At 34.7% G+C, this 14,552-nt stretch overlaps 1 protein-coding gene across 2 annotated transcripts in view; it reads left to right on the forward strand.

Annotated features, from left to right (window-relative positions):
* Positions 1–14,552, forward strand: part of CCDC141 (coiled-coil domain containing 141) — a 77,637-nt gene that overhangs the window by 40,603 nt on the left and 22,482 nt on the right. For both annotated transcript variants that reach the window (XM_064660724.1, XM_064660723.1), the window contains 9 exons: positions 598–739; positions 3,027–3,146; positions 4,233–4,424; positions 5,267–5,443; positions 6,805–6,984; positions 7,757–7,882; positions 8,497–8,685; positions 8,978–9,157; positions 10,263–10,412. In XM_064660724.1, coding sequence (XP_064516794.1) covers positions 598–739; positions 3,027–3,146; positions 4,233–4,424; positions 5,267–5,443; positions 6,805–6,984; positions 7,757–7,882; positions 8,497–8,685; positions 8,978–9,157; positions 10,263–10,412 — 1,456 coding nt within the window. The remainder of the gene's footprint in view (positions 1–597; positions 740–3,026; positions 3,147–4,232; positions 4,425–5,266; positions 5,444–6,804; positions 6,985–7,756; positions 7,883–8,496; positions 8,686–8,977; positions 9,158–10,262; positions 10,413–14,552) is intronic.

The following is a 14,552-nucleotide window of genomic DNA, read 5'->3' on the forward strand; positions in this document are numbered from 1 at the left end:
CTTCCCTGATAATATACATTTTAAATTATAAGGCAAGACATTGTCTTGTAAATTGATGTTTTGTTTTCTCCTGTTGAAAGAAAATCTTTAAGGAAAGGTTGATTTAGAATGTATATGACAATCTTTTTTCACGTACTGTAAAAACACTGAAATCTTTGAGAGTCCAAAGAAAGCATTCTCTTTAAAGTAGAAATGATAGACCATATATTTTGTCTCTTTTTAAGCTCTTCCATTTGTGGTTTTAGTTTTTATATAGTATAACTAGAAGGGAAGGGAAGGGAAATTAGCTGTTTCTCAGTGAATCGTGATATTTGTCCTGTGAGAATTAATATATCTGTCTTGGGAATCTACCTTAGGGACTGGTAACAAATTATTTGTTGGAAATGTCATTCCTGTGTTCTACTAATTATCAATTTTGTTTGGATTTGTTTTAATATTTATCTTGGTTAGTTTTCTTTTAGGGTTCACAGTTTAAAATTCATAAATTAGTCATCATAAAAATCAACAGAAAAGGTGTTGGGTTTTTTAAAATTATAATCATCCTGTGTGTTGAGCAAAAAATGAGAAAAAAACAACAGTTCTACTTTTCCATTTCAGCTCTTGGGTAACAGGAATTCAGAAAATGATGGAATATGTTCAAAAAAAAGTAGATCAATTAATCAGGCAGTGTCCAGATTATAAAGAACTTGCTTTGAAGAAACAACGATGGACTGCCTCACTTGAAGATCATCTAAATAAGGTACATCATGATATCATAGAATGTTTTGGGTTGGAAGGGATCTTAAATATCCACTAGTTCCAAGCTCCATGGGCAGGGACACCTTCCCCTAGATGAGATTGCTCAAAGCCCCATCAAACCCGGCCTTGACCACTTTTAGGATAAGGTATCCACAACTTCTCTGGACAACCTGTGCTAGTGCCTCACCACCCTCACAGTGAAGAATTTCGTCCTTGCATCTAATCTAGACATACCCTCTTTCAGTCTGAAGCCATTCCCCCTTGTCCTAGCACTCGAAGTCCTTCTCCAGCTTTCCTGTAGGGCCCTTTAGGTAGTGAAAGGGTGTCCCATAAGGTCTCCCTGCAACCTTCTCTTCTTTGAGCTGAACAACACTCTCAGCCTGTTGTCATAGGAGAGGTGCTGATCATCTGATCATCTTCATGATGATTATCATCATCATCATCACATGTCATCTACTTAATGTGTTCATGAACAGTGAATTGCATTTCCATAATTTAGGTATATGAAAATTAAAGTTGACTCCAATAATTACAAGTAAAATATTGGTTTGTTAGAGAGTGCACAGTTGTAGTTAGAATGCTGTTATCAACACAAATGAACCTAAAGCTGTTCTGAAAAATGCAGCTGTTTCCATGAGAATGTTTTGCCAGTGATGTTCAATTAAGCGTGGATTTGCTTGGATAATGAACTATTATAATTTGTTCTTTTGGAAAAGAAGTGAGCAATCAGGACTGTGACCTGCATGAGGGTTTCCTATACTGTTTCTATGTTTTCTCTTTCATTTGACTGAAGATAAAAATAGAAGTGTGTCAAAACTGAGAGTTAATAACCATGGTGATTGAACCACAGCAAATTTTCAGTAAAGCTGAAGAAGATTCTGTTCACAATAAAAATTCCTTTTATTAATTAAGCTACCCAATGCATGAAGGGCAGCACAACCTTCTTTAAACTGTTAAAATGCCATATAGTATTACAGACTGTTTTAATGACTTGTCAGAGATGGAATAAACGCATGGCTCCTAAATAAGCTTCCGTGTGTGAATTCAAATTAAAAAATACGATCTTTTAACAATGTTCATATGAAGGAAATCCAAAGTGTAGACCAGAAAAGTAAATCAAATTTAATGACTGAATAATTAAGTCTGCAGTCTGATATTTTGTATTTGCATGATGTTTATAATGAACTATTCTGAATCAAACATGAAGTCAATTTGCCACAAATTTATTTATGTATAAATGGTGTAGAAGAGTCCTCATGTTATTGGAACACGGTGAAAAAATATTCTTAAGTTTAGCTGAAAATAAAATATTTGCTGATAGCTCCTATTGGTCTTCTAGAAATGATGTCACTGGCATCTTAAGCTGAAAGTTCAATTATGAAGGTAATTTTTACTTAAAATGTAGGCTCCAATCTGAACATAAAGTTTCAGTCTGCAGTTTGTTCTAGTCACTTTGTTCCCAACCTTGCATCAGAGAACATTTTGGAGACTTGTGTCATAACACATGATTTTTCATTGCGGTGAAGAGTGCTTATATTCCTACCAAGCAACACATTTCTCATCCTAACCTTCTAATGCAAAGTATCCCAAAGAATCTTGTGCTAAATTCAAAGGCCTCTCAGCCTTATGTAATAAAGTTTGAACTTCAGTTGGCAGCCACTTCTTAAGAAAAGTGTTACATGTGAATGCACTGGTCTAATAATACCTATATGTGCTATGTCTGGTATCAGCTGCCTGTACTCTTCATAATCTGTTTTGTTATTATAATGTATATGTAACATCTGAAAGTGACAATTAAATGGAATTCTGTGCATGCATCTGCATAAAAATAGGTGGCTTGACTTGGCAGAGAGGCTTTGTATGTACTTCCTGAGAAAAAACCCTGGAGCAGAATGGAGATATTTCTTCCAGGACTATAACATCTAGATCATAATCCGGGTGTGCCTTAGTGAAATCACAGGCCTGAAATACTTAGGGTAAAGGCAAGCATTCTCAACAAAATGAGAGCAAACAGGAGGGTTTTTTGACCACACCTGTTAGAATTTTCTTGAGAAAAATAGGAGATTTTTCTTCCTTTATATTTTAATTCCTGACATTCTCTGACTATAGATGATATTAAGGCACAAGTTTCACCTTTTCTTTAATTCTTCTCCGTATCCTGCCATTTGGGGTTGAGGTGTGTGGGGGGGAGGGGGTAGTGGTGTGTGAGTGAGCAGCTGCTTTGTACTTAGTTACTGGCTGGATCTACTTATATAAATTAACTATGTAAATAATACTTTCAAATGAAGGTGTCGCACTCGGTTAAAAAAATCACCCTGATGCTTGCAGTTGGTTCGGAGATTGGCTCGTATTTGTGTGAGGCTGAAAGAGTTTTGAACAAACACCTTGAACTGGCTAAACAAACAAAGGTAAAAAACCCTTCAATGATTTTACGTACCTTTACAAACAAATGCATGCTGTCTGTAATTCTAAATAAGGTGAGAGACTGAGAGTTTCTTGGAAAGAAAATAGGTCTATAGTTTATTTTGAAAAGTGTAATTAATGAATAAAACCATAGATAACATTAAAAGTCAGTCCTTATATCATTTGTTTTCCCCATTGTCTCTGTCTCATGGTGTTATTTGCTGCTGCCTCAAGATTCTTGTACCTACCCTTGATAGAAAGGGATGAATTGGCAAAAAAACAGGAAAAAGTAAATCCCGTAAATGGAAACTGTGAAGGGGACTGTAAAGTTGCTGTCAGATATCAATTGGTCATGTTAGGAGTGCAGCCACGGTATGAAAGCACTGCAGCACTCAGCTCTGTAGTGAGGCTATTTTTAAGTCCCATCCAGGGCCTTTCCAACTCCCATAGCAGTACTGCAATATCTGAAAGTGTTTTAAAACCAGCTGAATCCCCTCCACTGCCTTGACATAGGTGCATATTTCATGCCTAAGCTGAACAACATGGCAGTATGCATTTTAGGACTATGTATTTTGAATTCTTAAAACTCCATTACTCCCACAGAGCTCTCTTTTGTTTCTGGCAACTGTTTATGGGACCCAAGGAATGGGTCCAGAGCACCTGTGGAAATAAAATTCACTTTAAAGAAATTCCAGAGAGCATATAGTAACAATATAAAACTCTCAGCGGATGAGAAAGAACCTCTTTTTGTTCCCCAAGACTGTATAATAGTTGTTAGTGTCTTTTCTGCCAAATTTTTGCATGCTGGGGTGTTACCTTTGTTGCAGTGTATAATCTCCCCTGTCAATGGTAACTTGTTCTACATATTCTTTCTGTGGATTGTGATATGCTAGCTTTCAAAATAGCTATTTTAATAATATCATTTGTAGGAAAGAAATGGATATTTTCAGCATATAATGTCCATTATGAGCTCTTCAAATAAGTAATTTAGTTATATAAGCAATCCTAGTGGAAATTAACAATGTGATATCAATATTCACAAGTCCTTTTCTGTCATTTTACATATTTTTCTATGTTTCTACCCTTCGAAGGAAACTTGGTATGAACTGGAAGCAGCTGAGGGAATCATCAAAGATATGGAAGAGTTGGAACCTGAGCAGGTGGCAGCTTTTTCTAGCAGAACTGAACTTCTGAGTAAAGAGCTGAAAAAAATTGAAAAAAATATTAGTTCAATACTAGAAATTCTAGAAACTTATGTGGCCTTTTTAAAGTCAGCTGTAGAGGTATGGATTACTTATTAATTCTCGGTCTAGACTGTGAAAATCTTATGAGTGAAAAATGTGCTTACATTGTAATCAATTTTAATTTTTCTCCTCTGAACATTTCCACTCTCATTATATACATAATGAAAATACTTCCATATATGTACTCTGAATATTAAATGTACTGATTTTTCTTCATATAACTTTTAAAAATGTGTCACATAGTATGTTGATATAGATACTTATTACTTTCTTGCACTACTTCCACTGAAGTGCTAATTCATCTGAATGGATTTAAAAACTAAATAAAAAACAACTCTAGCTGAAATCACAATCAATTCAATACCAATATAATTTTGGTAGCTGTGCTAATGATGCCCAGGACAGCTAATTTTCATTTTGATCTGGATTCCATTTTAAGGTTCTGCAACAGTGTTTTATATTTAGAAAGAAATTTAAGATGGAATGGAATCAGATAAAATTAGCCATAGGATTTACTTATTTATTGGGTGACAAAATACCAAAAAATTGGATTTCATCTGCTTCTGATTATTGCTAACTTCAGTTACTTTGTATTAAACAGACCTGTGAAAAGCAGTGCCTTGATATACTGGTATATAAAATCCATGTAATGTGACAGAAACTGAGCAAATTGCTGCTGTCTGCTTGCCATCTACATGTTCACAAGTTATTTAAAACTATTTTATTATTTGATGTTCATAGAGATTTTAGGGACAATGATAGATCTTAAAATCAGGAAAAGATTCAGAGGCTGCTATTCAAATTTATCATGTCTCTATTAATGTTCTCATTATGGCACCTCAAGTTTTGATCTGATTTTTGATGTTTATGTCTTCCTATAGGTGAATGATAGTATCAAAAACCTGAAGGAATTCTATAAATCAAAACAACTGCAGACAAATAGAGAGGCTGAAAATAAAATTGCCATGGAGTCAGCTAATACTCAGTGGCAAAAGACTATAAAGAAGATTTTTTCCACAGAAAATATGGGTTACTATTTTCTTAATTTAGTAAATGTGGTGAGTTTAATCTGCTAAACCATACTGAATATTTTATATTTCCCTGTGATAAGGTCTAATCCTAATTCTGTGACTGATGGATTGTGATTTCTCCAATACCTAATTTTAAAGGGACTGATGCTGCTAAATACTTTAAAAATATGAGAGTATTATTTGAAGTAATACAAAAAGTTTTGTGATTAACAATGACAGAACCCTTAATGATCCAGTCCATGCATAAAAATGTAATATATGCAGGTATCTGTTTTGTTCATGTTGGAAAGCAACATATATTCAAGTACAGTATAATGTTTACTTCCACTAAGAGGCAAGCAGTCTTTACTGATTGAGGATATGAATTCTTCTAAAGAAATGGATGTTAGAGCTACTTACAGATAATCTTTCCTGTGTCTTTTCATTCTTGGGTTCAGCTACACTGCCTAGGCATCCCTATCTAGTTTTCCAACAACCTTTCATGAGTTGGTCATTTGAGATGTGCAATCAGTCCCTGCGCCACACCTCCTAAACTAACCCCAATTAATGCAGACAGCCTGGATAACCAGCTGTTCTTTCTGGTTTTATAGAACAAACTAGGGAGCAGTTACATAAGGTCGAGAAGGGGAAGGTGTTCTTGGTAACCTGCAGCAGCTTGCAAGATGACCTGGGAAAGCCTAGTGAAGGAGGGAAAGTGCTCAGGCTGTTAGTGTGGGCTGAAGCGTGTGTGTCGCAGCTGAATGGAACCAGGCACAGTTAAAATAGTCAGAGTAATGGCAAACCAAATATGTGTGGATATGAGGCTGCACTTCTATCACTGACAGTCTTAACGTATATTCAATTTTTATCTCCCTAAAGACCTGGAAGTGTTTCAACACCATATTTGCTGCTACCCTGTTCCCGTGGTATTCTTAGGTTGTAGCATTGAACTACATGGAAGGTATAGCATGGAATAGTAGACACTTTAGCCCCTTCCATGCTTCAATGCTGCTTGGTTTATCAGCGCAAAGGAGTGCTCTTTTCTTCAGCTACTTTGTTTTCCAGTTGCTATTTATTCCCCAAAAGGCCACTTTGGGTAGTTTGATCTATTCAAAAATTGCTGTATTTTGTATGAGTGTTAAACAGCCATCAGATGGCAATAATTCAGTCATTACTGACCTGTTCTGGGTTTTAAACTCCAACTTTAGAGATGTCCTCAGTATACAAATTCTGTTGATCTATGCCTATTTCTAAGAGAAAAGTGTATTTAAATGTAACAGAAATCTTAAAAAAGTTACACTAGAATAGCTGGGTTTTTATTAAGCTTTGTTGAGACTTTAGTATCATGAGGTTTTAATTGTATTTTATAAAAATATATGTGGAAAAAAATATGTCTGTTTATTTGCCAGGTAATTGAGTGTTTAATATTGAAAGTAGAAAAATCTGTACAAGTAACAGAAGATATCATTTTTAATCTGAATAAAGAAAGGAAAGAGCTGACTGAACTTTGGGCAATCTGGAATTTTAAAATTACTCAAGTAAAACCCATCAAGCAACAGTGCCAGATATTTAAAGAACAACTAAAAATTGTAAGTAAAATAGCTAGGAAAAAAGCAACTGTGATTGTTATTCATTTGTTTGTGACTCTCTCTTTAACTATTTTAGATATCATTTAAGAAACAGTGATGATCAGTAAGGTACTTACAATACTTCTCCATAGTCTGTTCTGCCATTCAGTCATCAGGAAGCATGAAATGTTTTTGATCCTTATTTCCCTTACTGAAATGCATACAAGTCCTAGTCTCCACTTCAAATTTTAAGTTTTAAACAAGTTTAATCCATGCTTTACCAGCAATATTTTTTCTTTTGCCTTTTTATCTTTCTTTTTTTTTTAAACCAACATTTTGTTGTGACTAAATAGCTACTAAACTAAACTGTATCCTAGTAGTTACTAAACTCAAGTCCAACCATATTCATACAGAAAGAGAATTGAAACCTCTTTGGCCCAGGGACAGTGTGCAGTGCTCCGTTAAAGCAACACTATCTAGGCTAGTAGCAGAACGAGGTTTGTAGCCACTGTTTTTCAAGTGCAACTTATCACTACACCACCACATCTGTTATCACAGAAAATACAGTGTGTGGGTGGGTCCTCTAGTCTCGGTGCTTGAGTTGTTTTCTCAAGCTGTCTAAAGGTTCCTTATCACCCTGGTCAGTCAGAGGGTTTGAGGCAGAGAGCCTTCAGTGACAGCATTTGGGTGTCTGATTTGAGAAAGTTCTTATTACAGATTTAGATTTGAATTTAAATGTGGGGGGTTTTATTCACTATAGTTAGAGATGCTCAACTGTTTGATTATATTTTAGACTACCTGTGGATTAGAGATTCTTCAAGAGGCTCTCCAGCTTGCAGCACCAGTTGACCTTGGAAGTGACCTTTTAATTGTTTTGGAACTACAGAAAAAGATGAACCAAATGAAACCACAGTTTCAGGTGAGAGACCAATCTAGTGGAGTGAATAATGGATCAAAAGCTCTTTTTGATGCAGAAAAGATCCACATTTATATTGACCCCAGAGACTGTCTGGGGTTAGAGTGTTTTGTGTTTTACGTGACTTTTCAAAGAGGAAGGGTTTGTGTGTGTTTTTAAGGTAGGGGAGAAGATATTTTACCTTCAGTGTCCACAGAATATGTTGTGAAGTGTTAGCTATGTATTAAAGTGACATACAAGCATTGGGGTGGTGGAAGTGCAAGGAGAGTATCAGCTTCGTGCTTTTGAGTTTAGAGCTGCTGATACTTTACCAGAGTACTGATACTTTAGGCTGAGATACTTCATACTGAACTTCCTACCTCCTGTGAATAGTCTGAGTTTTAGCAATTCAGTGCCCTATAATTATGTTTAACTTGCTTTCATCCAAGGCTGTTTCTCAGTGACAGCTGAAATTTGTGTCTAGCAAAAAGTACAGTATGTGGAGACTGTTTTAAAGTGTATGGCATTGACTTTTCCCAAAGGCAATTTACAATTGTCAGATGGTTATTTCATCAAATGTAAAGGAAAAGTTGCAAGTATATTTGTGCAATTTGAGTAACTTCTGCTATTTTTGCTAGCAACTGAATGCTGAGCTTGAGTACCTGATAAAATTATTAGAATTGCCAAGCCAGAAAGGATTTCCTGTGAAAGAGAACTCTGAAAGAATAAGTGAGCTTATTCATTTCCATCAAACAGTAAAGGATGCAATGATAGAATATGAGGAGATTTTCAACAAGACAGTCAAATTCCATCACATTAAAAAAGAAGTGAGTATTATATTTTAAAATATACATTCTTCCCATTGCAGTTAAACTCTCTTTGGGTTTGATCCCTGTTGTCTTTTTTTTTTTTCCTTTTTCCCCAAAGAAATAGCATTAATCAGCCTACTGAACAGAATAAAATTTTGGATCTAAAATCACATGAAGTTTGTAAAATTTAAAATTCAGATCTGAACCCAAATTTAATTACTTAAACTCACCTCAACAAAGTTTAGGTGGGTAAGGAAGAAATTGTAAGCTATTTTAAACACACATTGCTTTATATGTTTATGTATTTCAGCTGGAATGTCTATCAAAATCAGGAGAACTGGATATTCCTGAAATATGTGAGGACCCTGAAAATGTGCACCATGCTGAAGCCTACCTTGTGAATTCTCAGGAGAAACATGCACGTATTAGACAGCTATATAAACTACTTATTACCCAGGGAGTGGATATCTTGTCTGCAGTGCAGCAGTGTGTGAGTATAATTATAATGATTTGTGAAATCAAGGATAAATGTGGAAGATTATGGAGCTATCTGGCTGAATTTTAGATGTACAAAAATGTATTAATTCTCTGAGAAAATTAAAGAGCTTTAAGATAATTTTTTTAAAAAGCAAGGTATAAAATGCAAAATAGTTGATAATTGTAAGATTTCTACCTTTAGAGTTTGAATATATATAATATTATAAAATATATAATATATAAAATATATATATTTAATGTTTGAAGACATTAAATGATGAAACTTATTTTTCAATAGTTACATTACAAATTGCTTTTGTAAAGAAAAAATAATTTCTTTGAATTCTTGTTTTCTTTTTTCAGTGGCCTGTGAACAGATTTACTCTAGAAAACTGAAATAGATTTGAAATAGGGAGGAAATTGATCTTAAAATATCATTGGTCAGGGGAAAAAAAAAAGCACGACACTCTGTCCTCTGGTATTTTTTGTGACGTTCCAGGCCCTGATGGTGGTTTCTGGGATGCCATATCTATATATTAGAACCCTACTACCTTGTGAAAGATGCTTTGCATATTTATTCTCCTATAAAGAAAGATAGCAGAAGAACAAAAAAAAAGAAATATAATAACCATGTTACCTTGTTAGTGGATTCAGGACTGATTTGCATGACAAGATGGATATAATTTTAGAAAAGAGGTATTTAGTCAGAGCAGAGCTTTCATTGTCCTGTATTAGTGTATTTACTTAGGAAGAAAGCAAGACATTCCTTATGACTTGCCTAGCTTATTCACATTGCTGATCTGCCCTTCAGACTCCATGTATTGATTATGGCAGAAAAGAGCTATTCAGCAGGTTGTAAAGGACTACAGTAGGTCATTTCCTCTTTTTCTCAGAGAAGACACCATGTTTAGGTTGTGCCTTTGACCCAAAACTACTCCCCAGACTACTAGTGATTGAAACTGCTATGTACTTGCTCTCCTTACAGCGGAGGTTTAATGGTTTACTCTAGTCCATTGTGACTGACAAAGCATGTTCTGCCTCAAATTATTTTATTTTAGATTGGTTAAATCAATACATTTCTCAGGATCAATAAATTTCTTTGTCTATTCCCCGAGTAGAATTGCTTGAATGTTTCTGTAAAGAATCTGAAGCAAGAACTTGCTAGATTTGAGTGTGATAGCATTAACTGGAACTCCAAAGCTGATAAGTATGAGGAAGAACTGTCACAGCATTTCCAACACTGCACCACTCAAGAGGAGATAAATGAGGTAAATGTGATAAATCCCAGCATATTGAGTGACTGTTTAAAGGGCTGTTGTGTTCTATAATATATATATCTGTTTACCATTCCCCTAAATGCTTCATATGTATCCAGAAAAACAGCAACCTTGGATCCATGCAGGAGCAACAGTAATCTGTGTGCCTCTGCAGTTCAGGATTCTATCAAGCTGCTGGGCTGGCAATAAAGTGCTTTCACTGTACCAAGAGGACTGGAAATAGAGCAGCTATATTTTCTCAGCCAGCTCCATCTGAAACATGAGTCTTCAGATATTTTCTTATGGAGCTAAAGTTTCAAACAAAAGTAGAATTTATACAAATTGCTGATGTAAGGCTATTAGAAAGAACTTTCAGTATTTTAATGAAAATTTCAGAGTAATTTAGTGTTTCACATTTTTTCATTAGCAAAAGATATGATACTTAAACTGCTAGGAGGAAAGGTTCATTGGCACAAGAATTTAGCATTATGGAACTTAAGTTAGGAATATGAAATTCAGTTAATATGATTACCAACTTAGCATCTTGGTAGGCCAAATAAAAATCCATTCACAAATTAGCAAGTTGAATTGGATAGTTGTTTCTGCAAAAAAAATAATTTATGAAAAATATTTCAAAGAATTAATTTTCTCAGAGTAATCCATTAAAATAAGAGGCTGATGGGCTCTAAACTTAATGTTCTGTGGATTGCACTTCTCTGCATCCATGAAGTACTGAAATGGATTCTGAACTGGAAGTATTGCAAACTAATGTTCCCTACAGTGTGAAGCATATGTAGTAAAAATACAGGACATTTAAAGTTGTATTTTCTTATTTTTATCTTTTGCTAAGTAAATCCACACCCAAGTAAAGAAAGATTGTATTTTCTAAAAATCACTAATGAATAGACGACTGAGATTTTTGTCCCAATTATTTTTAATGAAAAAATTATTGTTTGGATTTTCTTTTCTTTTACAGTATATTGTTTGTTTATGAGAAGTATCCATTTTCACAAAAAGATAACTTGAAATTGAAAAAACACATTCATCAAAAAAGATTTTTTTTTTAATATCAGTTATACTTCTAGTCTCTTTCCCAATTATAAGCTGTGTTTCACTTTGATCTTTTGTGCATCAGTCTCCTGTGGTGTCTCCTTGACTGAGGAGGTAACAGGAACAGCAGGTGGTAAGGAGAAGAACTCTGGCACAGGGAACTATGCTGTAGAAGAGAATGAAAGCATGAAGTACCTAAACAAGAAGTTCCATTATAATTCATAGTGTCATAGCAGAATCAGAATATTTGACATTTGAAATAAAGTATTCTAGTTAGGTTTTTACTGAAAACCCCTCAAATTTGCTGAAGAAAAGGAAATATTCACTGAGCAGTCTGTAAGACTGGCCATATTCAAAGACACACTGTTAAAGTAATACCTTGTTTCTGTTCTTTGATTCTAGGATTATATAATGAGGGCAAGAGAACATGACTCCTTTCTAGGAAGAACTATTTTTCTATTTTTATTACTAGTTAGACTTTCAGGGAGAGCAGGGAGTAGAGAGAAAAAAACCAACCTTCTGTCTCTCAAATTTAAATGAAAAGTCACATCAGTGATGTATTACTCACCACATGCCCTATATGGCAAAATGTATGTTTTGTCTTATAGTTACTGGACACATTCTGTAAAATAATTGCATAGCAATTACAATGTTAATTATTGGGGTTTATTTTATTTTGCAATTTCAGTTGGGAAGCCATGTTGATTGGTTAAGTTAAAACCTGTCATCCCCCAAACCTCATTGAATCTTGAATGTAAACTAAATGAAATATACTAATTTGGCATGTGGATACCTTTTACTTTAGAATGCTTTTGTATTAAAGGATAACACAGAAGATGAAGATATTTCCTAAAAATACCTGTCTTTTTTTTTTTCCATTAATATCTGTTCGGGGATCAAGAAACCACTAATCTACTTCAAGAATATTAGTTATGAGTATTCACTTCAATTTTTTAGATTTTGTTAATCTAATCATCAGAAATTGAGTATTGCTAGTATGTTGCAGACCCATGTGAACAAACAATTTATTTACTATCTACTGTGTCTAAGCAAAAGAATATTTAATGTGCCAGCAGCAAGCAGCAGCTGTTCATGACTATCACATACTAAACATCCAACCAAATAATTTAGTTGTGATTTATCAGTGTACAGAGCAAACTTTAAAGTTAACTGAAAATATTTGGGATTCTGCTGTAAATGCTTACGTTAATTTATGTTTAATGTAATTAATTTAAGTGTGTAAATACAGCAATTAATTTAAGTGTGTAAATACAGCATGTCAGAGAGGGCTTTGGTGATTAGGACTCAACTGGTGTTTGAAGAAATACTTAGAGGCCTTGGCTAGCTCCCTGTGTTTGTAACATATTAGTGATTTTATAAGAAACAAGGAAACAAATACTGAAATTCATAGCCAAGGATCTATAGCTTGAGTTTTGAAACAGTCTTGGAGGACAGAAGAGTAAAATGCATGTCTTTTGTGTGCCTTCTCTAATGTAAAGAGAATTTGAAAAGGCCCCCCAAAAAAGAATTTATGCCCTCTACATCTTTGAAAAGTGTAAGGAAAGCTCATATGACTTTTAGAATCTGTATTTGCCGGTTTGGGCTTCTTACTTCACTGGCTAGTTTGGGTGGCTGCCTCTGAAGAGCTGCAACTCTGCTGCATTACACTGCAATCATTTGTGATAAGAGCTGAGTTTAGCCTCAGGTAACTGTAGCTTAATACTACATTGAATCTGTTCATGGAATTATAAGTGACTCAGTTAATTGCATATAATAACTTTTCCAATGAAATAGCCTTTTCTTTAGGTGATCGCTTAAAAAATAACGTTTAGGCATGTCTGCACAAAACTTGCAACAAAAGAGTAACAGATCCTGAAGTAAGTTCTCAGCTCTCCCCAGTCATCTAATTTCATGTCGTTATTTATATACTTATGGAAAGATATGACTGAAAATATAGATTTTAACCATAAATGGTAATGAACTATCTTTATTCACGAGTCAGTAGGAACTGATATGTAACACACTTCTTACCTTGCAATTTATGTTGATTGTTGCCCCAGGAATAAAGTAATAATTAATGACTTGAACAGCACCTTTTCTTTCTTCCCACTTTGTCTGTTTCTTAATCTTTGTCACTTTGAAAATCTATTTTCAGCAACCTGCTTTCATGGGGTATTTTGATTATAAATGCTAATAAATGTTTTATATATGAATAGAAAGGGAAAGTTGAGGGGTTAACAACATTGAAGTCCCTCCTAGAGTGGATCACACAGGAATCAAAGCATTTACTGGAACGGTACTGTTAACAAAAACATGTTTAAAACAGCTTTTTAGATTAATTTTTCCATTGACTTTGTGGTCATATGATAAATTGGAGCAATTGGTACTTAAACCCTTCTCCTCAACTATCATACTCCACCTATGACAGGGAAACTATAGTTAGGAACAGCTTCCTGTTTAATGACTATGACACAATGGATAAGGCACAAAGTTCCATTAAACCCACAGGCTAAAGTCACTGAAGCATATTAGGATGCATAGTTCCTTTATTATTTTTCATTTAATCTTGCCCAAACTGAGATACATTCAGATTTCTAAAAATTGGGAGCCATATGTTGTCCTTGGTACAGTTGCTGGTGATAGCAGGAGTTGTGTTCATGCACTCTGAGGGGATGATGTACAAGTGTGAGCTGAATCTGATTTTTCCACTGAGGCTAAAAGCGAAGAGTGACAGCAGCTGCAGACCTTTGACACATGAGCCATCATGTCTGAAACAAGGAGATCTAATTTCACGTACAGCTATGAGGAGAGCCTCTGGCCTTATAAATTATCGCTACCAGCCTATGTATGTGCATAAACTAGTGAAATAAACTAAAATAAACTCTTGTTCATCTTTTCTTTCCCTCAAAATTGAAGCAGCAAATAAGGCTCTTGTGTTCTGAATAAAAAAAATATTGTTCTGCAGAAGCTATTTTATTAACGGAGGGCTTTTAGATAGATTTTATTATTCTGTGTACTTAGGCAGGGTAAAGAGCTTAAACTAATTGGAGATCACAGTGCCAGTGATAGAACTCCCTTCCTTTTCATTACACTGAGTGAGCA

The sequence above is a fragment of the Pseudopipra pipra genome, chromosome 7, assembly GCF_036250125.1.
Source record: "Pseudopipra pipra isolate bDixPip1 chromosome 7, bDixPip1.hap1, whole genome shotgun sequence".
NCBI classification, from domain to species: Eukaryota; Metazoa; Chordata; class Aves; order Passeriformes; family Pipridae; genus Pseudopipra; species Pseudopipra pipra.